Below are 25,984 nucleotides of genomic sequence, written 5' to 3'. Positions count from 1 at the left end.
ATCATTCATCAATTACATATTATTTCTCAATTACACATAGTCAATATGTTTAAAACAGGATATCAAAATTACAGTAGATTAATGATATATAGACCGAACTTTTTTTGATCCGATGGGCATAAAGTAAGTAAAGACCGACAACATTATCTGACCCGGGCATAAATCAACTAAATTATGACAGCTCCCCCTGTCCTGCCTTCAACCTCAAAACACGTCACAAGATCCTTTCTGTACTTTAGCTGTCATACAATTTATTTATTTTATATATCTGTATATGTTTTTATATGGGTTTATATATATTGGAACAGACCTAACAAGTGCCTCAACGGTTCAGATATCTTTGTTTGACTTTAGCAGTAGCTGATGACCGCTCCCTATCAATGACTTGATGATGTGTTGGATGCTATTTTCTATGATTAAGTAGTTTTTACTTATATTCTGACAGACCTCGATAGCTGAAACGCCTCTCACCGGGCCAGATAGATTTATCGGACTATACACATTAATTTCTTAATTGACATGGAAACACACGTATGTATTATGTATATAAATATGAATGTACTGAACTTATAAAATATTAGCTTTTAGCTTTTTAAAACGTAATAGTTTTTATAAAATTGGTTACGCAAAACTTTAAAACGAACAAATTAGTAGTTATTTTAAAAATCAAAATAATATTGGGATTGTAAATAGACAATATTCTGCATCTTTAACTAAGCAGAACGACTCATTTGCATAGCATGACTTTTCCCACTTAGCTTGAAAATTAAAATTTGAATAAGTCTTAAATAGCTCAGCAAAAGAAAACATTGTTTTTTTTTTGATAAAATATGATACGAACAAACTTTCTCGTCCATTCGGCAGGAAATATTGATAAATTTTCGAATTTAGATCGACAAAGCATGAAGGCACTCGAAGCTTTGTAGAAAATAGCATTGGTCGGTACTATGGTTTGTTATTAATATTAAGTAGCCGAAGCAAGAAACCTCTCACTCGGCAAGTTCAACCCCATCAGCCAATACTGCCTGAGGTTGGAAAGAACGTACAATGCTGATAAGTGCAGTGTAAGTTCCAGCTAGCAGTCCAACAATCCCAATGATGAAGAGCAAAGCGTCTTTTAACAGGAGTAACATTGGCTTTTTGGGATACTGTAGGAAAGATTCCATGATGGCCGGAAAGCAGATCCCGAGAGCTGAGAGGCAGAGCGCACCGAACAGTGAGATGAAAAGCCCCAGACGTGGCACCGATACCGCCAATACAACTGGAAATTGTTACATTTTTATGATTAATTGTATACTCATAGATATTAATAGTTAGAAAACGGGCAAATGAGATCTTAATACTATGCGATTTGGTTTGTAACTAGCTGTTGCCCGAGACTCCGTCGTAGCGGAGCCTATGTATGTGTTCTTCCAGACTATATTCTTTATCAATGCCAAATATCACGGAGATCCGTCAAGCCGTTTTGAAGATACCTTCTAATAAACATCCATTCATCCATCATTTGTAATATTAGTAAGATTTGTAAATCAAAATGCTGAAGGATTAATTTCTAATTTGATTCGATTATTACGTTAGGTAAATATCATTGGCAGATTAGGGTGTTTAAAGAGTCGTAGCATTTTTTTGTCGATTATTATTAAGTTATTAATATAAATTCTGTTAAACTTACAAGTCAGAAGGCAAAGTGCAACTCTGAGAGCGTATTCCCAAACACGCAGTTTGTCGGAGCCAGATTTCTCGAGCCATGGCAGAAGGTATCCTTTCCACAGCACCTCCACTGGTACGTAGCAATGTAAGCCGTAACTAATAAAGATGGCGACTGCGAACATAACTATCACTGTCGTTGCCAACCTGCAAATACAACACTAGTTATTTTTGGCTCCATCATAGAACGATGAAGTCCCAAGATCCCATTAAAACAGAACAATAGTGAAACAGAAAGATTAATTTTATTTTTAGACGGTTACCAGACAATAATTTCATAAGGTTTGTTTCATAGATTTTATAAAAATCTTATAAGCTTTGGTAAGATTGATTTAGTATTGTTTGTCTATTGCACCATGGCCTAAGCGTCATTTGTTTTTATTGTCCAGAGGTCGGACTCGGTGATTGAAACTCTTAGGTAATGAGCAAGGCTAGAGGTAATCGATTTCTTCGTTTGGTTCAGAGCTTGTGTCCAGACGTGGCGCCGCATTGGACTTCGCCCTTAGCTATTATACTACAAACATAATCATACGGAATGTGGCACACTGCGCTGGAATTGTTACTGATCTATTATTACGTCATTCTCAATTGGTTGTGGATTCATATTCTGTCATTATGATTTGTTGACGTTTATGTTACGTAGTGCGATTAGAACATATGACATGATGCTACAAAAGAAAACACATAAATGTACTAATTTATACAAAACCAAAACAAAAACATCGTTATTTGAGAATAGTAGACAAATGAGAGAAGATAGATTTGTACGTAATTTTATCCTAAAGGTGTGTGTAAAATACTAACGGGTCCCCCTTCGGTAAGTCCAAGGTGATAGAGTCGCTACAATTCGAGACGCAGAATACGTAACCCAGGGCACCGACTGCGACGTAAAGCAGGACTATAAACGTCATGCCGGTGTTGAGTACGCCGCACGGACGACCGAACGCCTTCGGAGTTTTCATGTTGTTCTCTAAAGCGATCACCTTTAACAAAAAACAAATTAAAGCATCTAGTACTATTGGAGACACAGCAAATGTTATTTAAGAAACAAAATTTGCTTCGCCTAAAAATTTATTATTAAAAGCTTCTTTTATAGGAAAACGCAAAATTCATAGAAACAAATTATTCACAAAAAAACTACGGAAATGAAATTTACCATACAACTAAGAAGATAAAAATCATGATATAGTATTCAATCCATTGATTCCAGTAAAACTTAATGAACATATGCAGGGAGCAAATACGCAACTGTGATTTTAAATAAAGGTTTTTTAATTCCTTATTATGACATTCTCAACGAGTTTGAAGATACCGCAAGAAGGACACCATCACCTTCTTTACCTGCTTATGAAAACCTGCTTCTGTCTCTCCGATTTCTTGAATTGCACTAACACATCGTTTAATCTTGACTAGTAGAGTACAGTAAACTATTCGTAATCTAAGATGGCGGTTGACATATTTTTGTACAACCATCCTCCCATGGGCATCAAATGAAAGGGCTTGACTAGTAGAACACAGTTAACCATATACAAAAACAATGTCCGCTGACATATTTAGGCTACTCTCTCAAATCAAAAGTTATTTTTAAAACTTTGGGATAAAGTGAAGTCATGTACTTTTATGTTTTCGGACTTCAGAGCTTTAGTATAATATGCAGTTTGTTTATGGCTAAGGTTTTTTATTGGGATCCGGTAAATTAAATTTAACGGGAATGGTATACTCCTCGGCAATTGACGCTAGCTCTGGATCTCGTATTCCTTTTACTGGCTTATGTGTGTTGTCCGTGTGAGGTATCTTTCCCATGCACATCGGGCAAATCCAGTCTCTTGGAGGTTTAGTCAACCGAGGAAGACGGACACAATCTTTGTGATAGGTCTGATAACAGTCTATGCAATTAATAACATCGTGACCAACAGTAGTTAATAACTTTACGCAACCACCACACTTCGCCATTTAATACAATTATTGTGATCTCTAAGCTTATTAATCTGTATCACTGATTTATCAACGTACCGTACTCAAAATACCAAATTGGTAAAATAAACTAATTTGGTGGTTGTAGCTCAGTATCCTCTTGCTATAAGACTGCATGAATGCGCGCGCGGGTTCGCGCTTTTATTACACCGTGTAATGTAAAATAAATGTATTCAGGGTACACACAAATCACATATGCAGCAAGAAACAAATCGCTTATAATGAATACATTATACGTTTCCACCACTTCTCATAAAAATTCGCATATCAATGGTGTCACAATACGCCTAAATATAGCAATATACATTCGCAATAGTGTTGTGCATTCGCCATGTACTTCACAAATATCCGCAAAACTTTTAGAAAACTAATACTCACCACACCAACAGCCGTTAGCGCAAACAATATGGTCCCGAAGAATAAAGGAAATGTTTCCGCGGAACCCCACAAGTCTAATGGTTCAGTGGACTTCTCGCCGGAGAGAAGGAAGTAGATAACAATACCGAGTCCCACAAAAGTCATCAGGTTGGCCACCGCAGAAAATGGTGCCAACAATTTGAGACTAGGTATCAAATTGAAAGCAATCAGCGGCAAAAGAATGATTAACATGTGAATTTCGACTGCCATCTCGTAGTAAGGGTCGACCACCTGAAAAATAAGAGAAATTATAATTAAAATGGCCACGTAATGATACTGCGGGAAAAACACTAATTGAGTGAAACTTTACTCTTTGATTTCGGTCAGCGCATTTATACAGTCACAAAAGTAGTTGGGCTTAGGCAAAAAAATGTTTGTTGTTACGCGTGACATATAGTATTTATTATTTTTGTGCTTAGTATTTTTTGTGGTACACAGTAATGGTCGAAATTTCATCATAATATTTTTTGAGCTGTTCAAGCGTCAATTTTCAGGATACTCTGTGTTGTATTTAGATTATCTTTTGACGAAGCTCATCGAATATTTATGTTTTGTCGTCGTTGCTAATGATTATTTCATGAACCACCTCGGAATATAAATTGCCAATACCAACTGAAAATCATATAGACAGGATCACTTACAATAAAATACTGCGCACAGTTTATGTAACATTCTCACCGTGATTTTCCATTGATGAAACATCGGTATAAAAACGTATGATCAACATAATTTGTATTTAGATTTCAAATTCGCCTATAAAAATCAACTTCACATACAACTATATATTTGAACATAGCTTTTATTTAGTAATTAGAAAAGCTTATTTAAAATTTTCTAACCTAAAATATTTCTACAAAAATGTGTCTTCCGTGTCTGTAATACTCGTCACGTATTACGTAACGGTCTTGTGATGTTTCCGCGTATATTTGTGCGAAGGACGCGCTGTCACTTGATGAATATTGACGTATGATGCTAGGACGACCGCTGACCCTGCTGTATGCCAGCCCACTTAACCAATTGTACTGCGCGTTTCTAGCTAGCTATATTATAGAGTATCCGACGAGCCTCCAAACGATAGTCAACGGAAGTTCACCTCGTGTTGTATCAATACGCAATGCGTAGCGTGATTAGCCAATAGAATATAAGATGCGAGCAGCTTTTTTTATGACCAGGTTAAATATTTATTTTTTTACTATCTTCATCAGCTTAAACTAAAGTCTGTATCAGGGTTTCGACTACAGTTAAACTTTATTTACACGTATATTGTTATCTTTAAAAAATCGCATTTCCCTTAAAAAATAGAGCTAGAGAACCCACGGTAAAAACACGAAGATTAATAAATAAGTAGATTTTACCTTCTTGATGTTATCAGCAATAAAAACGATGTAGACGCAGCAAATTCCCAACTGATAGACGACGAGGAAAACGTCTACGGTAATGGCGCAGGGTCTTGCAAAGCTACGGAATGCCGGCGGACCGTTGCTGAACGCCGTAGCCGCCGCGGCAGGGTAGGAAAGCAGGGGTACTTTGAGTTTCTTACACGCCGCGTATTGAGAACGTACCTGGTAAGAACATATTAAAATTAAAATATTGTTACACTAGGCAAAAAGAAGTGACAATAGAGATTGATAGAGACATTAAGTAAATATTTGTGTTGAAACTAATGGGATTATGACAGGAGAAAATTGAATGATGAATAAAAAGTCTAAAATAAGTGTAACACTTACGATGTACGACTTAAAGCACTTTTAAAATTGAGAGAACTCTTTTATCAACACAAAGGTTTTGTGTTGGAAAATATACTTTTTTTTTGTTTTACTTGTCGATCTATTTTTCAAGCTGAAGCGAATTAACAAGGATAATGGCGATAAATAAATTACTATAAGTAAAAGCTAAAATTACTATCCTGATTCAATCTCGACAATCAACGTAAATGAATGAATTGAATCTCGAGAATGAAATTTCGAGATCTATCGTTAGGGCACCGCTTTATTAATTAACATTGATTAATAAATAATATGTAATTTGTAAATGGCCCGTGTGTGTGAATGAGAATTTCTGTAAAAAGTTTTATAGCTACCCGCTAACTAAACTTTTTAGAATGTACCCTCTTTTTTATTAACTTTATAAAGATTGTGTTATCGTTTTTATTTAACCTTTGAATGAATGTATAGTTAAATTATAGTTATTAGAGGACAATATAGCTTTATATTGACTTACGTCAATCGTTCCATAAAAATATAGATAGTTACAATGTATTTCAATGATTTTCAGGTTATCAAATAAAGTTACAAAATAAGCTTAGATATTTAGTAATCATACACATACGTACTGTTATAATTTATCTATAAATATGTATATAAGTAATTTGTTAAAGCAAAAACTACATAAAAATTTCTTTCTTGTCTTTAGCCATAATGAGGCAATCCATCCAATCGTGAAATGTTGGTTATAAATATAATAAAAATAAAAATCAAATGATTAGTCCTGAGAATCTTTGATTCCAACATAAGTTCGTTTTATCTAAAGTTCCAAAGTTCGTTTTACATTCTTTAAATAAGTATCATTTTTTTTCTTAATTGACTTAAATAGTATTTTTTATTTTATTTATATTGCTTGTTTTGTAATACATTTATCGCACTAGAGTAACTCACAGTATAGAACTGGAGTTTTGTATAAGTATTTCAAACTAACCCGTGAACTAGAAACGTCATTCTACGTAGTGGTGACAGTGTAGTGTGAATACTCTGGAGACCTATGCCGTTCCATTTAAACTGTATTTAACGTTTAATAAATAGTTTTATTTCAATATAAATAAAGTAATAGTAATTGTTCATTTATTAGTTTGTCGTCAAGTGAAAACTATTGACGATGGATGGCAGTCTATCCAATCAACGGTCAGACGTTTGCAGACTATTATAGGATATTAATAGTTTGAATTCCTTTATTGTTTACAATTTTCATTCATAAAAGCTTCCTCTATACAATAGTATTGCTTCAGAGGAATCCAAAAACATGTATGTACCTATGAGCAAAACCTAGGGTACAATACCATGCAAACTTTAAGAAAGCTCGCAATTTTGCACGAGATGTTGTGCATAATACTATTTTATGTATCGGCGGGATGTAAAGGTATCCCCCTTGTGAACCTGTGAGTCGGCAGATAACTAGAGTCAGTCTATAAGTTTGAATCTTATAATATGACGTGGATGGTACTTTTTTATTTTATTTATTTAACAATACAATTTTGAATACAAATAAACATATATTTAACGCTAAATAAACCTCATTGGTTTGTTACAAGCGTTAAGGTCTTCCGGACAGAAATGTTTTGAGCTTGCACTTTATGTGACTGTACTTACCAAAACATGGAGGCAATGCGTGACAAGTATGCCAACCAGCACGGTAGCCACAATGCCGGTGACAAGGCCGGCCCGGGCGAACGCCTGCGGCATCGCAAGTATTCCAGTGCCAAGACTGCATTTCAGCAGATGCACTAAAGTCTCCAAGTTGCTGTAATATTGTTTCAATATTAGATAAAGTCAATCACTAAAACGGCTTACATTTATTCTAGATCAGTTTATTAAACGTGTTAAGATAACGAGGAGTTATCTTGGAAACTATAAAATCATAATTAATTTTAGAAGTTAACTTAGAACATAATTTAGAATATTGAAAATTAGACGTAGCAAATTACGAAAATATGGGATAAATCTATTCTTCACAAACAATCAATTGTACTTACTTTGTTGGTTTCTCTAATTGCCGATGTAGATGTGGGTCGTAATCAACTGAATTATCGTCTCTATAAATAACACAATTACATCAAAACGTTTCATAAATATTTGTAAACCTTAAAAGAAACCATTCATTCGGTAGAGTGTTAGCAAATATTTAGTTATTGTGCGCAGCGATGGTATTTTCCATTATTGTGATAGATTGAATGAAAAACAATTTTTTACTATACCCTTCAACTCAATAAGCTAACGATTTGAAAATTCCTATCTTTTAATTTGTAAACATTTAAGGCCACGGGCCACATCTCAGTAAGAGGATTTTCGATATAAAAACGGTCAAACACTCACGTATATTTGTCCGGTGGTGGCACCGACTAGTTTCGAGCCCGTCGGGGGCCGTTCATCAGGATGAGTGGTACTGGTATTATTTCGCGGACGCGGCCCGTAGCTCACTGAGTGAGCCCCGATGGCCTCGAAACTAGTCGGTACCGCCACCGGACAAATATACGCGAGTGTTTAGCCGTTTTTATATCAGTTTATTATAATGTGTCACGAAAGTTTTAATAATTTAATAGGATGATCGATTTTTTTCTGTACAAAACTTTTGTTTTAGTTAGTACTTACTTATCAGGGCTGGCTGGAGCGGTGTTATTTGACGTCGGCTCCAGTCGTATCGTCTCCATTTTATCTTCCATTTTCTGCGAATCTAAGTGAACAATAATAAGACATTTATTTCTCATTGTTTACTTAATAACTTGAATAAACAGAATTCAAAAATGTTAGTTAAATTAAATGAGCTAAAAGCATACAAATACATGAAAACTTTGTTATAAAAGGGAGAAAAGTAGAAAAGGTTCCTTGGATGGAATAATTACTTTATGTATGAGTAAAATATAATAAAAACAGGGCAACATAATTATGACATTAATACCCAAGTGTCAGTGTAAAGACTTTATCAGTTAATATTTAATTTCTTTTATTATTTAACTCTAAAGCAGTTTGACTTATTAACTTCTAAGTTTCTTACTCACTAAAACTTTGTCTTAACTCGTGTTTCAAAATTTATTTCCAATATTAATTTACTAAAAAACATTTGATTGAATAAGTTTCATAATTATTTACCAATACGTATTTAAGTAAATTAAAATATTTATGCTTCTTATTTATTTTATTATATTTATTTGAATACTCTCTTTTTATGATATACTATAGTGATTTCCCCTTCACTAAAAAATTAATAGTCCTCTAAAATAAAGGATGTGAGCATTAAATCAGTGATCCGGCAAATGGTTACGTACGTCGCAGTTAAATCGATACTGACTGCGGATCAAACTTCACAAAGTGAGGGGGAATGTTTTGTTGAATGTTACATACGATTTAAGAATGTTTTCGTGCAACTCTACTATTTGACAGACATTTATGTATATTGACATCTCTTTCAATCTCTGACAAAACGGAGACAAAGTACAAGTGGCAATAATTATACGTTTATCATCGATACTAATGTTCTTATAACTCTGTTGTTAATCTTAGTATTGGAAAATTTATTTTGGAAGCATATAAGCGAGATGTAAAGATATTTTAATATTAAAAAGAACTCTAATCTTTAGTTTGGATTTGAGATAAAGATAGCGATAAAGAGCAAATTATTTTTTTTAGTTTGTTCAAAAGCACAAAGGAAATATTTTTTTTATAGTATAAGGTAAAGGATGTTTAAGACGTACTTTCTAAACTAAAGATGTACAACATATTATTCATAGTACTAACCGCAATCTATAATTATGAAATTGTATATTGCGGTATCGAATCCAGTTAGCGATCTTGTTCAACTGAGATAATTTATTTATTTAAATATTCGAAGAAAATGCAATAAAACTAATCAGTTTACATTCGCCAATCGTGAATTTCCATTGTCAATTCTAAAAAACTGAAATAACAATGTTTTCGAACCAATTGTTACAGTGGAAACTCACACAACGAATATACAATAATGGGTTTGAAAGATTTGGGTCGTAAATTATCTTGTTACACGTGTGTCGTAGTCGAGTTGGTTGCCACGCCTACGGAACAAGCACGATTCGCGGAGTCGGCAGTTATGTAAATAATGCTATTTAAAAACCACGTTACAATAATGAGTTACAGGGACGCGGTTCGGGCGGGCAGGTATGGCGCCAAACGCTCTGATTTTCGCGCGAATATTTACTAAAAGAAATATTTTAAACATTTTTTCTTTCGGCACTTATCTTAAAATGATATTACATCGTTATTTTGCTGAAGTGTATTTTGTATAATTTAATGGCATTTGTTATTCAGTTTATTAACATTTTTGCGCTCATGTATCAAAAGCTTTCTTGAAAGCTTCTTTTATTGAATTAAATTCATTGCCAAAAAAATCTTTCTCTCTCATAAAGCATATATTTTTTAAGCAAAACAAAAAATCGATTCATTTTTTATAAACTTCGTGTTTACAACGACTTTGTGCTTCGGTTTCAAATAGAGCTAATAATATCTTCATAATTTCAGATATTTATGTTTTTACATACTTGTTGTTCTTTTTCTAGGTAGTCAACGTTCTTCTTTTCGTTGTTGATATTCGTTCTGGGTATTCAATAGAAGAGGCGCTCGCCGTCGCGTCGACTGGGGCACTGAGGCAACTCCACTCCAGCGTCCCGACGGCACCCGACCTTCCCCTCTGTCCCCGCTTCACCTCGCCCCGCACATCTTTAATGTGTGCCGTGTTCGATCATCTCATTCACATTCGGGATAGCCATTATGATTTTAAAAACCGGACAGTACTGGTAATTAATCAATAATAAATATAGAAAATGTTGTGTCAGTAAAACAACTTACAGTGAATTTCCACTGTGAACTCTATTGTGATAATATTCACTGCCTTTTCTTCTTTAAAAAAACAGAGATAGCAATAGTGTTCATATACAAATGTTATGCAATTTGAAATTCACATGTCATTTCTAAGCTATGCAGGGACAGGTTTCCGGTACCTGGTTTCTAGTTTTTGTTCCATAAAGGTTTTTAATTTATTTTTATGAGATATATGAGATATATAAGATGATTAAAAAGCACATGTTTAGAATGTTTTACTAACTTCCGTAATTTGATTACTGAAGATCTTTTGAATACAGGTCAATGAAAAGTATCATTAAAAATGTGGTGAAGCGACGCACAAGAACATTCAAATAAATCAACTATTGATTCTTCTCGTCTTCGATAAATAATTTTGTTTTTTTTTTGCAATTTTTGTCCCGAGTGTTCATAAACGCGTGGTGATCCTTTTAATTTGTTACTTTACATGCTGGTGTCGACTCATAACTGTAGCCTTAACAACTACTCGTCTAATCAATTGTCGTACAATTGATATAAAGTCAACATGACCCTTTACAATTAAACAAACATGATGCAAAAAATAAATAAAAAAATTGTAAGCGTCTGTTGCAAGCAATTTATTGTGTCATTTTTGATGAAAGGCTTATTTACTTGATTAACGCATTTTACTTTTTTTAGATCCAGACATATTGTTACTAATTATATTAATATGTGTAGAAGGACATATGGAAATACACGCTATCGTCCGCTACTCTGTCTGCGCGGTAGTCAAAAAACTAAATTGTGTTCTTCCAGATGATGTTCTACATCTAAGCCAAGATTAGCGAGATCCATACATATAGTCGTGTTAGAGATACCTTCAAACAAATATCCATCCATCCAAATAGTCAAATTTAAATATGTATAATGAAAGATCACGATATGTTTTACCAATTTCTGATTTAAGAGTTTTAATAAATAATTATATCTTCAGGATGTTTTGCTGTTAATGATTTACAAATTTAAATAAAGAAAGATAACAAATATAAGACAAGGAATGTAAAACCATAGATTTTATACTTTTATCATGTAGATAAATAATAAACATATAGCTTAGACATTCAGAATACCTTATAATGAGGAGGGACGGACTGAATGAAATAAGGTACTCTTGCAGCCACACATTCAATAAGGTAATTCAATTTCAGTACTGGGGCGGAGTTCGGTGACATCTAAATCGTCTATTCCGGTTGCTTATTAAAAATTGTACCCAATGCAGGGATATAGGTTACCTATAGTTTTCAAACAGCTCTATAAATTTCAATTTACGCATACTTTCTTTTTTCATATAAATTCTAAGAACATTTTCTTATTATTTTTAAAAATATAAAGTACTCAAGCTCGTAACTTTTACGGATTTTACATAACGATGTCAAGTCTCCACTTTGTCGCTCATTAACTTACGAAAATGTGCTTTGATGTTAGCTAACATTCGGAGGCTTTTTATTCAGTTACGCCTACGTAGCTACGTAAGCGACGGACTCGTAGACCCAACGTCGTGGAAACAATAATGTAACCGTAAACGAGTTTGGTTCATAAAATCGACTAATGTTTGAGAGTCATGCTAAGTGCCTCAAAAATAGGAAAAATAATAAGTTTTAATTAAGAATTAACTGTGGGTTTCTGAGACTAAAATTTCTGTTTTATCCACGATAATGATGATAAGTTTCACATGAAGTTTTTGGTCTCATAAAACAGCTGTAGGTATAGATCATAGACGGTAAAGTAGTAGACAACTGCTTTTCAAAGAATCAAGTGGATTAAAAAAAGGGTTTAGAAGTATGCCTATTGCGATGTACCGACAACGCGTGTAATGCTAGTGGGGAATATCTCAACAAAGTTGCTGGATACTAATGGCTCAAGTGGATGATATGAATCGTAGGTGGCGGAGGGTTACCAAGAATAGATTATGTTAACGAGAGCGAATGAGTCTCGAAGAGAGTTCTTTACAGTGTTCTATTGTACCAGACTTGATGTCTATCTATACACGTGCCATCAGGATGAAATAAAGCGAACGATCCTTGTGTTACCGAAATTAGAAACATATGCCTATGTTTGTTGACACGTGGCATAAATATAAAAGATAAATTTTAATGGTTAAAATATACTCCAAATCGTATAATACTACCCAAAAAATAATATTTTAATTTTCTCAAGGATATGCTCAAACAAGAAGTAATTAATTTAGTTTTATTCAAAAAGTTTCATTTGATAAGCAAAACTAATTAAAAGCTAATGCTATTGCTTATTCAAATTTGTTCGCATTGAATGACTCAAACTATTGTATACCTACCATATTTTACTTCTTAACATTTCATTTAAACTTTCATGTTTTAATTAAAAATTTTCATTAACTTCATTTAAAACGAAGGCTAAACTGTCATGTCTTAATTATATAAAGTGATTTGCATCTCAATTTAAAGTAGTATTTTTGGTTTTTAATGAAATTTCATCATTATTTGAATAGTGCCTGGTGTTAATTTGTGTAAAGCTAATAAGTCCAAATGTAAGAAAACTAGAAGAATGTAAGTCTGCAATATTTGACAGAAGCCATAAAAGTGTAGCCGCAATTTACATAGCTTCCTTTTGCGACAACGATACTCGATAAGAAAATTGTTTCTGAGAAGTGTAGATAGATTTTTCTTGTACAGTGACCACACTAGATGTTTTTAAAGATATTATTGTTAACTGAAAGATCATTGTCATCGTAAGTGTAACATATTTTGAGGAATTTAAAGGCTATTACGAAATAATAAAACGGAATGATTGAACTATTTTCAGTTTTACGGCCGTTTCTTTTATTTTTGGATGACGTAACACAAATTCAATAAATACAATCGAAACGGCGTACTCCTTTGTGACTAGGGTGCACATGAGAGAGGGAAATGTTTTCCTGTCCGAGGAAATAAAAGCAAAAACGTATACCTACATTTCCTGGTCACAGTTCAGCGAAAAGCATTTAGTATCAATAGAGCCATCCAAGGGTTTATTATTGGAATATTGCACTAACGAGTAAGTATGTTAAACCTCATATGTTAAGCAAAAGTGTTATATAAAGTGATTGACATTGTTCAACGTTTAATTTTTTTGTCTTGTAAATTTTCGTTATTAAGCCAAAGCTTTTAAGAAGGGCTTTTAACTTAAAGCTAAAAAACTACTTTTGTAATTTTGCGTTGGTCCTAACTAAATCTAAAATCATATTTGTTTCTATTTAGTTATAAGAGACTAAAGAATATTTCATCAAAGAATAACAGCCCTTTTAAGTACAAGATAAAAACTTCAAAGCATAAAAAAATATCTACTAAACAATGTTACATGTTATAAAAAGCACTTTACGCCAAACTAGATTCGCAATAAAATAAAAAAAGCAGAATTTTATTATCATTTCTTACTCTTTTTGATTCATGAATTCATAAAAAATAATATTTGTAACTTCACACAAACAAATGACTCGTATTTCGCATACATCGATTGGAGCTAGTTACTAGTTACGTCATTTAGGGTTTCGGCGTCGCGCGGTCAATGACGTTTATGTAAAGACGTGGAACTGAGCACTGTTAGAACAACGGGCTGTGTTGCCGCCGTCGACAAAACCACTGCAGTCAAACCGACTACGTGCCTTCTTAACCGCATGCGCGTCCCTAGCACCCCAAACTCTACGTGCCCATTATAAAAATTTTCCCGTTGTTTTAAGTGACCCCATTTTATCTAATGAATCACCCTCATTTAATATATTATTAGTACGATGATAGCGAGTGTATCTACGAATTATATTTTTGAATTTATTATAAAAGTGTAGAACTTGAATAAAAAGTTAACGTGTATCTTCTTATTTTTGTTTACACCGTACAGTATGCTTAAAAGTATATAGTCTTAAAAATTTAAATGGCCTGGTGAAAGTGGCGATGTGATCGCTATTAGTTTTGTCAGAAAATAGAATTAAGCATAGAAACAAAGGCTACTTAAGTGTTTTCTACCGTGCCGCATAAGTTTGCCACACTATAAAAAAACGTTAGTTTAAATTCCATAGATAACGATATAATATTCCTTGAACATTAAATGAATCATGAATTCTTCTTGAAATTATTAAAAAAAAAATTTACTGTTTGTGACAATGTCACAAAATATGGCAGCTGTTGTCACTGACGAGAAGATGACTTAAAGCTTTTTCAGAGCTGTTTGTTTTTTATAATATTTATTTTTTAAAACTTTTTTACATAATCGTCAGTGTTATCAAAAAGAATACTTAAGATAATGTTTACCAAAAACTAGAGTTTTTATATTTATTTTGTGTATAACAAGGGAGAAGACAGCATCACAAAATGTTTATTTACGAGTTTATGTCCGGGATCGTTGAAACGATCACCGGAAGCAGTAAGTGTATAAAAATACATAGAACAAATTATAATAAAAGGGTATAAATAGCCTCTTTTAATTGGATCAAATTTCACTAAGATCTGTATCGTAGTATCAGAATTCAGTTACGCAATGTAACTATGTCCAGAAATTCAAGAACATTGATAGTAAGAGACTTTTACATTAATAGTAAATAAATTTATTTATTAACCGGTCTAAACGAATTTTTACAGCTGAGGAAGGGGATTTTGATCCTCACCAACATAGAAAAATAGAAAAGCCTACGACGTAAGTTTACTATTTAATTATAACATCTCATACGAAGTGAATTCAGATTACTGTACTGAATGTTAAAGTTACTAATGATATGAACGTGTAAATAAAGAAAAGTTACCTTCCTGTAATTGATAGGTATTTATAAAAACAGATTCACTGATCTCTATTAAATAGACAGGCTATAAGCCGTGGTATTTTGTGCCTGTTTGATTTTTGTCATTTTGACTCTAATGGTTGCGGTTGGTTGATGATTAGAACTAATAATAGAGCTAGAATTAACTTTCAGGAATATAAATAGGTAATTTAAGTCCAAACAAAGCTAAAAGTGTCATATACAACCAATGACTTAGATTTTACTTCCAACCAATGATCATCTAGAGATAAGTTGAACAGATTGCTTTCATAAATTATTCTATTATTTATCTTTATTAGGTATTCAGAGACAATGATTCATATGTTGAAAGGAAGTATCGGAGCTGGTATACTAGCCATGCCGTCTGCTGTCCAGCGCCTGGGCATCATTGTGAGCATCATAGGTCTTACACTCATCGGATTTTTGGCTACTTATTGTATACTTCTATTGGTTAGTATATTGTTCCCAGAAACGTATTTTTAAAGGTTAAGTCTGCAACCCTTTTTTGATTTTTTTCAGTAGGACTATTGCTAGACAAAGATAATTAGGCCACATTATTGGGATATAAATAGAAATTTCCTCACATTTAATATGGATTGAGCTCACAAAATATGAAGTTTTCGTAATCTGCATGCAGTTTCCTGCAACTTAGATCTAACAAGGCGACCGTTATCATTTAAACGCCGCGCAAAATTTTAATAAATATAGCCTTTGTCACCCGGGGATAGTTTAGGTTCAAGCATTGAAACAATTTTTCAAATCGATTTAGTAGTTAATTGTTAACTAACAAAAAAACAAACAAATCACAATTTTGTGGACATCTTGATAAGAAGGTTATGTGTGATATTCTTCACGGTTTTCGTAAAGTGGCTTCATTTAGAAATGGACAGCGTTTATTGTAATAAATCATTCATGACGTTTCTATTGATTTTAACAATTTTCTGTACAGATTGAAGCACAGTACGAGCTATGCAAGCGATGGCGGCGGGGATACATTGCCTATCCAAAGTCTATGATGCTAGCTGTCCGAGACGGACCTCCCGGACTTCGCTGGTCCGCTATGACACTTTACTACTTCGTCGAAATTGTTCTCATCTTTTGGCAGCTGGGCATTTGCGTTATTTTCTTCGTGTTTGTTGCAGAAAATGTCAAACAAGTAATATTATTTAAATGATTTTGCCCTCTCACCTATTTATAATATATTATTTTTTTCTAAAATCTAATATTAAGAAAGCCCCTCGGAAAGTCGTGCATTTTACGTTAAACTATCTTAGTTGAATATGAAAGTTTTATAACGTTTCCAGATATGCGATTTCCATGGTTACGAAGCATCTCTGAGACTACATCTTTGTTTTGTGTTGGTACCAACGATACTGTTGAATCTTGTGAAAGATCTCAAGCTAATGACTCCGCTCTCGTCGATTTCAAATATAGTAACAATATTCGGACTGATCTTGGTGTTCTTCTACTTGATAGAGGATGACATGGTTTTGGACAGTGAAAAGTTACGTTTAAAAAAATTCGACGATATACCTATATTTATAGGAACAGCTCTGTTTGCACTTGAAGCAGTTGGTGTGGTTTGTATCATTTGAATACTGTGTAATTGGTGTGTAGAGTTGTGTAGTAAAGTAAAACATCAGATTCAAAGATATGTGTGAAGTCAAACCGCACTGGGCCAGTGTGGTTGACTATGGCCTAGTAAATCCTAAATTAGGGTAGGTTGCGAGCCCCTTAGTGGGGACGTATAGTGAGCTGCTGATGATGAATGTGTAATTGATGTAAATTATATTTTAATAGACAGATATCTATAATTTCAGATTCTCGCCTTAGAATATAATATGGAGGAACCGAAACGGTTCGTAGGTATGTTAGGACTTTACAGCGTAGGCATGATTACTATAATAACACTCTATTTGATTGTCGGTGTATTTGGTTATCTTAAATATGGAGAGGAGATTAAAGCTACGATTACATTAAATTTGCCACAAGAACAAAAGTAAGTTGGCTGTGATATTTGTTTTTCATACAAGGTTAGTTTTTAATTATAAGTTTATAATACTATGATCATCTAAATGGTAATTGTTTTATACCTATTCGTTTATATTTTCATCGGTGTTTTCTCTTTAAACTTAGAAGGATTAATGATACTTTGTTTTGTCTTTACAGAAAAGCGCAAGCAGCAAAGCTTATATTTGCTTTGGCAATATTCCTAACATTTCCTCTACAAAACTATGTTGCGTACAACATGGTTTGGAGACGGGCAAAGAAGAGGCTTCCAGAAAGTAAACACTTCGTCACTGACTACTGTTTGCGGATTATTTTAGTTATTATACCTTGTGCGTATCAAATTAGTATTTATACACTAGCTGTCGCCCGCGACTCCGTCCGTGCGAATTAAAAAGAAAACTAGTTTCCGGCAATTATGCGAATTTTTCTCACCTTTTAAACCTTCTCTAGACCTCCATGGACATTTCAAGATCAAGATAAGATAAATCTGATCAGCCGTGCTCGAGTTTTAGAATGTTGAATGGAGACTAATTAGATTCGATCATGTTAACGTTTAAACATAATATGCTTCAAAGTGTTATTAAATTCCTAGATATAATAACTAGTTTTTGCCCACGACTTCATTTGCGCAGAATAAAAAAAGGTTGAAAAGTATCTCATGTGTTATTCAAATCTATGCTTTGGAAACCAATTTTTATATTTTTGTCTGTCCTTTCTGTCTGTCCTCAAAACCGCGTTTGATCTCTGAAACGACTGGATCACTTTTGACGGGACTTGGATGATAAGGTAGCTGATACACGGCGGCACATTATAGGCTACTTTTTAAATTCTGCATTGACGAAGCCGCGGGCGATCGCTGGTTTATAATATTAGTAAGATGTCATAATTTATGTTTCAGGGTTACTTGCAGTGGCGGTACCTCACCTGGGTCCCTTTATATCTTTGTTCGGTGCATTCTGTCTATCATTACTGGGTATTATCTTCCCCGGATTGATGGATCTTTGTTTATGGTACCCTGATAATTATGGAGTACTTCATTATAAATGTATACGCGATGTTTTTATCATGGTAATCGGTATTGCATGCCTCCTTTCTGGATGTTATACAAGTGTGTTAGAAATTATACAAGATTTTTAATATCACAAGGATTGTATTACCTCGTTTTGTTCATAAAGTCATCACAATAAGGGTTATCGAATCTACATTATGTTTGTTCTTCGATGTCTATTAGTGTAACAAATATTTTACATAATAAACATCATGATATATTTCTTTATTTTATTACATACGACACGACAGACCGCCAGGTTTCATCCACACCACCTGGAAGGCTGGCATTCCAGAACGGTGCGATTCTCGCGCAATTTCTTGTCTCGCACAGCGTTGTGGAACGGTCCTTCAAGAAGCGAGCAATAATTTCCTTAAAGGCCGGCAACGCATCTGCAGTTCCTCTGGTGTTGCAGATGTTCATGGGTGTCGTTGATCACCTCGGTGTTCCCGCCGCTCTTTTGCCTCTTCTCTTAAAAAAAACATTTCAAGGTATGGTAAGCGAGAGTTTGCAAACTTTACTTTTTTATCAAAATGTTCGATATAAAAATTCAGTTTTGACGTTCTCATATTTGAGAGTTTTGATCAATAGCTTTATTAATGTAAAGCATGTTTGATCGTTTAATGGACGATCTTTCAAAGTGACAGTTAGGGATCTGACATTATTGGCTTAAAAAGAGATACCATAATTCTATTTCTAGGATTGCCATTTTATAACCTTAAAAAAGATATCGTAGATTGTAGATAATATAATAAATTAAGTGTGTAACTCTTAAGCATATTTTAATGAAATAGAAATACATATTGTATTTAAATTCTCCAAAACTGTGTAGGTGGTAGCTCTGACAGTTTTTACGTCTGTATATTTTAATATCAATAAAAAGTTTTTATTATACTATATGCTATTTGACATACGACATGTCGGCTATTTTTCATTTCTCGTATCCGTGGATATACTTTTTTGATTAGTATATATGATACATTTAAGAAGTTAAATTTACTAATGTTTGATTAACTCCTTTCAATAATAATAAATGTAACCAAATTTCAACAATGCGGAATGAAGAGTTTTTGTGAGTATGCTTACGTTGGATTCATCTGAACCCCACTTATTACGTTACTGAGAGTAGTATCCTAGTGGTAAATTACCGTACTAGATTTTTCATACCTTAAAGTGTCTCTTTAGTAAAAGTGGAACGACAGTAACTGCTGCAAATATTAGTCAACTTTTCTGTAATTACTTTTAGACTTTTTAGATTCATAGCGGGCATACACAGACTGGGTCGAGAATTCAGTGGTCATTTAAATACTGAGGAATCGTCTTTAAATCTCTTGGTGTTTGCTACAAACGGCCTCAATTAAAAAACACCCAACAGCTCACTGGTAAAAAGAGAGAACACCATACAAAAACAAGCAAACAGATATCCAAATATACATTGGTTGTTGTCAAACATGAGGGGCCTGTTATAGACCACCTGAATAGCATATAAAAGATGTTCTTATAATGTTTCTTATCATTTATAAATATTCAGAGTTTTTTTTTCAGATACGTTGGGATGTCTCGTTTTTCAGCACTTGATAATAATACACCAGCGCGTCGCAGTTTGGTCTCTTGCCTAATACAATGTATCTTATCTTTTTGTTTTAATTGCTACATACATTTTTTATTATAAATGTCATGAGTGGACACCATAAGTGTCGTTTTTGGATGGCCTTGGAAAAGGAGTTTAGAGACTGTCGGATGATAATAATGATGATGATAAATAAATAAATACCTCTTCTTTCTAAAATATATTCTCCACCTATCATTTATGCGGAATAATTTTATACTGTTTTTATTGTTTTTTAGTTAACAATGACGTTGGGCGACGCTTACGTACACGGTGCACTATATCTCGGTAAGGAGAATTCGATTATTTACGATAGCATAAACAAGAATTTGTTTTTCAGTCTTTGTAGGACAACAATAGAATTTTGAAGCCATGGAAGCTGTGTTACTTTGTCCCAGCGATGTCGTAAAATTTGGATACACCGTAGAAAATCAAAACTTTACTTCTTTTTCGTAGTTGCGATGTCTTCATCATTCGTGTGGCATTGGCTTTTATGGTGCAAGATTTTAAAACATCTGTTTTTTTAGATCCCGAAGATCAACTTCAAACAGTCCAATAAAAAATAATGCCCAGCAAAGGTCGCGTTCCCCTTGGTATGGGAGCATTCACTCGCCGCCACTTTGTAACTCCCCGACACGTTATCCTACTCGCTTATATTCGCGGTAATTGTCCTAATTATAAAATAGTTTATGGTATAATATAGCTATATATACTTCAATTTTACATTTGTAGTTGGCAACCCACTAACGTGATAAAACAACTCCTACATAATTAGAAAAATCCGATTGTCTATAAAAAAAGTGTGCAAAAAACCCATCCCTAGCTATAATTCATACATTATTTTATACACAAATTTAAATGGGTTTCTCATTTATCAGATCCCGGAATGACTTAGGAGATGGTTTATCCGAAAATTTTGCGCAAGAACCAGTGCAACCTAAAGCGTACTTCTCATCAAAACCACCTTCAGAACCTGTTCAAGTTATTATAGAGCCACGCATTATGAATGATTTAGATTATAAATTTAATTCATCAACATCATATGAGTCTCGATGTGAATTTAACGTTACATCATCCTTGAGCACTCTCGCAGAGGTAACAATTATATTTGGATCACTAAATACAATCAGTTTATACATTATAATTAAAGAGCGTCGGTGGCTCAATGCCGAAACTCTTGACTTGTAATCTACAGGTCCTAAGTTTGAATCCCGGCATGTAACAACGTGTTTTTCAATTTTCGATTTACATAAATAAACCCAACGTTCTTACGGTGAAGGAGAAAATCGTTATGCATCCTGCACATATCTGAGAAGAAAATCAAATATATAATATGTGTGTAGTCAACCCGAACTCGTCCAACGTGGTTGTCAATGGCCTATTCACCCCTAATTTGGGTAAGCTCTGAGCCACTCAGTGGGGACGCAGTGAGCTGATGATGAATTAACGGTGTAATTGTTACTTGCTTATGGCCAAGATATCCAATTTTGTTTTACTATTGCGTGACAAAGTTTATTGTTATTTCAGCGTCCGTCATGTCCCAACTCGTTTGCGGTAGTTGGTAAAATACTAAGTTCATTGCTGTCAACATTACCTCTAGTTGATTCTCCTTCAGAAGTATCCACATACCACTTTGTATCACAATATTATGATAATAAGTAAGTTTGCTTTATTAATTCAACTCTACAATTCTTAATTCTACTTTTGATTTATATTCGGTTTGAAGGGCAAAAACTGTTGTGCCAATACTTATATAGACAGAAAATGATGATTTTTAATAAAATCGGTAAAAGGTAGCCGTAAAACATAGTGTCATCTCTTTCCTTCTTCTTGCAAAGAAATGTTAACAATATGACTTAAGGAAATTTTTACCACTGAATTGTTACGATTTCCTTCTTACGATAATTCTCTACCCATTTCATTCTTGTTAGTAAAAATGTGTAATTATGCAGATCTCTTGTGCGGTCAGAACCTGAACAACGAAGCGTAGCTATCCAAGTCGCCAAGTCTTCCATGTATGTTATCTATTAGTAATACTATAGATTATAAATATAGTCATTAAAAAAAACTTTATTATTGCCTATTTTGGGTATATCGCTGTTATTAAGGTATTAAGGTAGACATATTATGACTACAATGAGCTACTGCTGACTTTGATCGAATTTTTTTGGAATCTTTTTCATCATTCCAAATATTTATTTCAACACAGTTTATACTTTAAATAAGTAAATAATTAATACTTGGAAAATATTTTCAGGACAGTATCCGTAGGGAATTGTAGCGAATATTGCGATGAGAAAGGTAATTTTATGCATTTATTAGTTACTAGCTGTCGCTTGGGATTCCGTCCGCTTGGAATTAAAAAAAAACTTAATTAGTAGCCTATAATTTCTTCCAGAATATGTTCTATATGTGTGTCGTGTCAAATTCCATCAAAATCTGTTGGACCGTTCTGGAAATACCTGCAAAGAAACATCCATCCATCTAAACTTTCGCATTTATAATTTTAATAAGATTAGATCATCTCATTATGTCGTGAAACTAGTTTTTAAAGCTATTGCAGACTTTTTTATATCATAAGGTGGCAAACGAGCGAGCGGCCACCAGAAATCGCTGAAATAGCGAAGTGACCGTTGCCCATAGACATACGCAATTGCATAGGCGTTGCCTACCTTTAATTGACTTTAGGAGAGGATGCACAGAAAGAAAATATTTTCCCTTTCCATGCATCCTCTCATCCGGAAAGTCCACTTCCACTTCCCATCGTTTCCTTATAAGAAAAAGGGTGGGAAGGGAAAGAGAACTAAATTAGGCCTCCGGGACGCAAGACTATCGTAGTTCTTCTTTTGTTCGCTAATGTAATTACAATAATTCTATGTCATGCGGTTATTATATTACTAGGTTACTAAATACAATATTTAAAATGCATATCATATTTGTGATTTTTAAAAGTAATCAGTAAATCACATTTCAAAATGTTTAAACAAACTTGTAATGGGATTTTAGACACTATTCAAACTTATAACTATTCCTTCTCACTTTTATTATAATTATGTATGTTCCCTGTTTATAGAAATACTAAAAAACACCTTCACAGCTATTCTGACCTAAGCTACGAGTGAGTGGTACTTGTTACACAAACGTTATGCAGGACACACACGTTAGGTTGTGTTTTGTGCAGTAGATCAAATCGACTTGCAGAACCTTACGTGTGTGACCCGTAATTTTTGTTTATTATATAGGTATTGTACAGAAGAAGGTTCTAAGTAAGAAAAGATGGATGGGAAGCATGCGCGCGCTACGCGAATCTCACCTGCGTTTAATGATGCGTCAAATTCGCCAATTGCGGCAAATTGAGCGATTGGACCGCTCCTTGAAACGGGTCTGTTCGGTACGAGTGCCTTATGATAGTGATCTCACATAAACATGAAAGCTTATAAAAGCGCTCGGAAAACGACGAAAGCTTATGACTAATTTTAAATATTTTCCAAATTATTTTTTAGTGTGCTGTTGATTAAATTTGATAAAAAAGTTGATCGTTCACCGGGAGCTTTATTTATCTAAAAACAATGGAAATTAATTAAAAAAAATGAAATAAAGATTTTTTTTCCAAAATTTGTTTTAATAGAAATCCTCTGATTTATTGGTTATTTTTTTCAATTTGCTTTTCCTGTCGTGTGTTACGTAATTGTTACGATTCGTCGGAAATTGAAACTTTTGAATATTAATATTATAAATCATTAATATCGATTATTAAATTTAATTTCGCTAATTAAAATAAAAGGGAAAAATCCTCATCAATTAAAAAAAATATATTACCATAAACATGACTTTGACATATTGAAATGACATAAAAAATCAATATTGAAATTGCTCGCTTAACTAAACATAAATTTATCTTAAACATGAGTACGTGGCGCTTAGCTGGATTGAAGTAAGTATATATGTATAACACTTTTTTACAATGAAAGAACTAATCGAGATATCAATAGTTATTACAACTACGAATGGAATGGAATCTCACTGTTCAAAATCAACACAACAATGTTTTATGCATGTACTAAGGGAAACCTCTTGGATCTTCTTAATACCTATATTACTAACAAACAAGATTATACCCAGTGGGCCCAGCACGAGCATTTGCGACAAGCGCCTTTGTATCATTATCGTCAATTTTGTCAAAATTAGTATTAGATTTTTGATATAAACTTTATATAGAACTGTTATGAAATGCCATTCAACTTATTTACGGAGTAAACTATCTTGGAATTGTTATTCTATAATTTAAAAGAGTGGATGAACGTTTAAACCTACAAAAATTCTTATATTATTGTTTCTTTTAACCTGTGAAATGTGAAATGTTTGATATTATATTTTATTATCCTACAAAATTACAAATAATGTAATGACACGTTTTAACAACTTTCAACCACACATTTCTAGCTAACGGCTCAGTTTGGGCGTCTACTTTTTCATGATGCATTAAAAGAAACAATTATATAAACCGACAAGGTTATTTTATCCGGTGGGCATAAGTCAAATTAAATTATAAAAGCTCAATGAGGCCTTCTATCAATGTCAAAAAAGTGTCACAAGATCCATTACGTACTCTATAGATCGAAAAAGTTATCTGTCCCGGTGGGCTTAAGTCAAACTAAATTACGACAGCTAACTATTCGCCTACTTCAATGTCAAATAAGTGTAAGTTTTTACTATTACGTTATTATCTATGCCTAAAAGATGGTCCATTTTAATAAATAACATTTGATACTTCATAAAAACGTACAAAAACCTTGTCACTTTTTGACATTGACATGGCTACAAGTTTTGAGGGTTACCAGTAAGTAAAAATTTTCTAACTTTCCAAAATAGTTTATATTACAACTCTAAGCAATTGATTGTAATCTGAGTTCTCTTAACTTATATTTAAATATCAACGAAATTATCCTAAATATCATAACATCATGCATCAGCTGGGGGGTGAAGCACTCGACTTGTAATCTGCAGGTCCTGTGTTCGAATCCCAGCGAGTACCAATCTGTTTTTCGATTTACTTAGTACATTTATCAGATGTTCTTACGATGAAGGAAAAAATCGTTAAGTCGCGTAGTTGACTGTGGTCTGGTCTGACTCCTTACTTAGGGTGGGCTGCGAGCCCCCAGAAGGGGTCACGGACGAGAGCGAAGGCGTGCCCTTGGTCCCATCCTGATGCGTTAGAGGAACAGAGGGGTTTAGTGGGTATGCTTCCCATCCGGAAGAGAATCTGACATAACTCCGGGACCCCCGCCGGGGCACGGAGTATGCATAAAGCATTCCCCTATGAAAAAAAAAGACTCCGAGCGCTCAGTGAGGACTTATAGTGCGTTGATGTCAAAGTTTTCCTTAAAATTTTGTTAATTTGCAGTTATATAAATTATTCCAATATAGCAGCGAAGGTGTTGCGAATGTCTTTGAAAGCAGATCTCAAACAGGACGCTTTGAAACGCGATCAATCCTTTATTAAGTTAACATATTGGAGTAAAGGGGAACCATTACGTAAGTGCAAATCTAAAACCATAGTCGTACCTAAATAGAATTTAATATGTAATAAAAAATTTATTTTATTTCAGCTGACGGTAAGAAAATGGAAAAAGAAGTTGAAAAAGCTTAACATATTAAATAAATTATTTAAAGTCTAATAATATAAGAAATTAATATATTGTTCCAATGACTTATTAAAATACAGAAATTTAGTACAATACCAATCGTTTTATTTTTGTTATCATGTCACAAAGGAGTCCAAAATCTGTCGACTTTATCTTGATGGTTGAAATTGAATTACCATACAGTTTTCG

At 33.7% G+C, this 25,984-nt stretch overlaps 3 protein-coding genes across 3 annotated transcripts; 2 read left to right on the top strand and 1 right to left on the bottom strand.

Annotated features, from left to right (window-relative positions):
• Positions 1-627: 627 nt before the first annotated feature.
• Positions 628-10,506, bottom strand: LOC106126137 (proton-coupled amino acid transporter 2). Its single transcript, XM_013323616.1, has 9 exons — positions 10,379-10,506; positions 8,460-8,541; positions 7,844-7,903; positions 7,461-7,611; positions 5,454-5,660; positions 4,060-4,329; positions 2,512-2,690; positions 1,673-1,854; positions 628-1,261 (listed from the first exon to the last, which is right to left on the bottom strand). Exons 2-9 carry the CDS (start codon positions 8,528-8,530, stop codon positions 990-992), a joined length of 1,392 nt encoding a protein of 463 aa, XP_013179070.1. The 5' UTR covers positions 8,531-8,541; positions 10,379-10,506; the 3' UTR covers positions 628-989.
• A 4,364-nt stretch (positions 10,507-14,870) lies between these two features.
• On the top strand, positions 14,871-18,761 carry LOC106126187 (proton-coupled amino acid transporter 4). The gene is made up of 8 exons (XM_013323677.1): positions 14,871-15,092; positions 15,308-15,362; positions 15,783-15,933; positions 16,433-16,639; positions 16,788-17,063; positions 17,304-17,482; positions 17,653-17,822; positions 18,392-18,761. Exons 1-8 carry the CDS (start codon positions 15,041-15,043, stop codon positions 18,628-18,630), a joined length of 1,329 nt encoding a protein of 442 aa, XP_013179131.1. The 5' UTR covers positions 14,871-15,040; the 3' UTR covers positions 18,631-18,761.
• Positions 18,762-19,460: 699 nt separating this feature from the next.
• Positions 19,461-23,694, top strand: LOC106126192 (uncharacterized). Its single transcript, XM_013323682.1, has 9 exons — positions 19,461-19,613; positions 20,087-20,166; positions 20,390-20,438; positions 20,678-20,812; positions 21,029-21,245; positions 21,678-21,808; positions 22,103-22,165; positions 22,408-22,451; positions 23,393-23,694. The coding sequence occupies exons 1-9, from the start codon at positions 19,594-19,596 to the stop codon at positions 23,572-23,574; spliced, it is 921 nt and encodes a 306-aa protein (XP_013179136.1). The 5' UTR covers positions 19,461-19,593; the 3' UTR covers positions 23,575-23,694.
• Positions 23,695-25,984: the final 2,290 nt, after the last annotated feature.

The sequence above is a fragment of the Papilio xuthus genome, unplaced genomic scaffold (assembly GCF_000836235.2).
Source record: "Papilio xuthus unplaced genomic scaffold, Pxut_1.1 DF825017.1, whole genome shotgun sequence".
Lineage (NCBI taxonomy): Eukaryota > Metazoa > Arthropoda > Insecta > Lepidoptera > Papilionidae > Papilio > Papilio xuthus.
Note: the sequence above shows the minus strand (reverse complement) of the source record. Positions and strands in the feature narration are given on the sequence as shown.

Coding starts and splice junctions, on each gene's coding strand:
- LOC106126187 (XM_013323677.1), top strand. CDS start 15,041: ATGTTTATTTACGAGTTTATGTCCGGGATCGTTGAAACGATCACCGGA. Junction 15,363..15,782: donor AAAATAGAAAAGCCTACGAC/GTAAGTTTACTA, acceptor TATCTTTATTAG/GTATTCAGAGACAATGATTC. Junction 16,640..16,787: donor TTGCAGAAAATGTCAAACAA/GTAATATTATTT, acceptor TAACGTTTCCAG/ATATGCGATTTCCATGGTTA.
- LOC106126137 (XM_013323616.1), bottom strand. CDS start 8,530: ATGGAAGATAAAATGGAGACGATACGACTGGAGCCGACGTCAAATAAC. Junction 4,330..5,453: donor TTGCTGATAACATCAAGAAG/GTAAAATCTACT, acceptor CTTATTTTTCAG/GTGGTCGACCCTTACTACGA. Junction 2,691..4,059: donor CGCTAACGGCTGTTGGTGTG/GTGAGTATTAGT, acceptor TTTTTGTTAAAG/GTGATCGCTTTAGAGAACAA.
- LOC106126192 (XM_013323682.1), top strand. CDS start 19,594: ATGCGGAATGAAGAGTTTTT. Junction 20,813..21,028: donor CCTACTCGCTTATATTCGCG/GTAATTGTCCTA, acceptor CTCATTTATCAG/ATCCCGGAATGACTTAGGAG. Junction 21,809..22,102: donor TCACAATATTATGATAATAA/GTAAGTTTGCTT, acceptor GTAATTATGCAG/ATCTCTTGTGCGGTCAGAAC.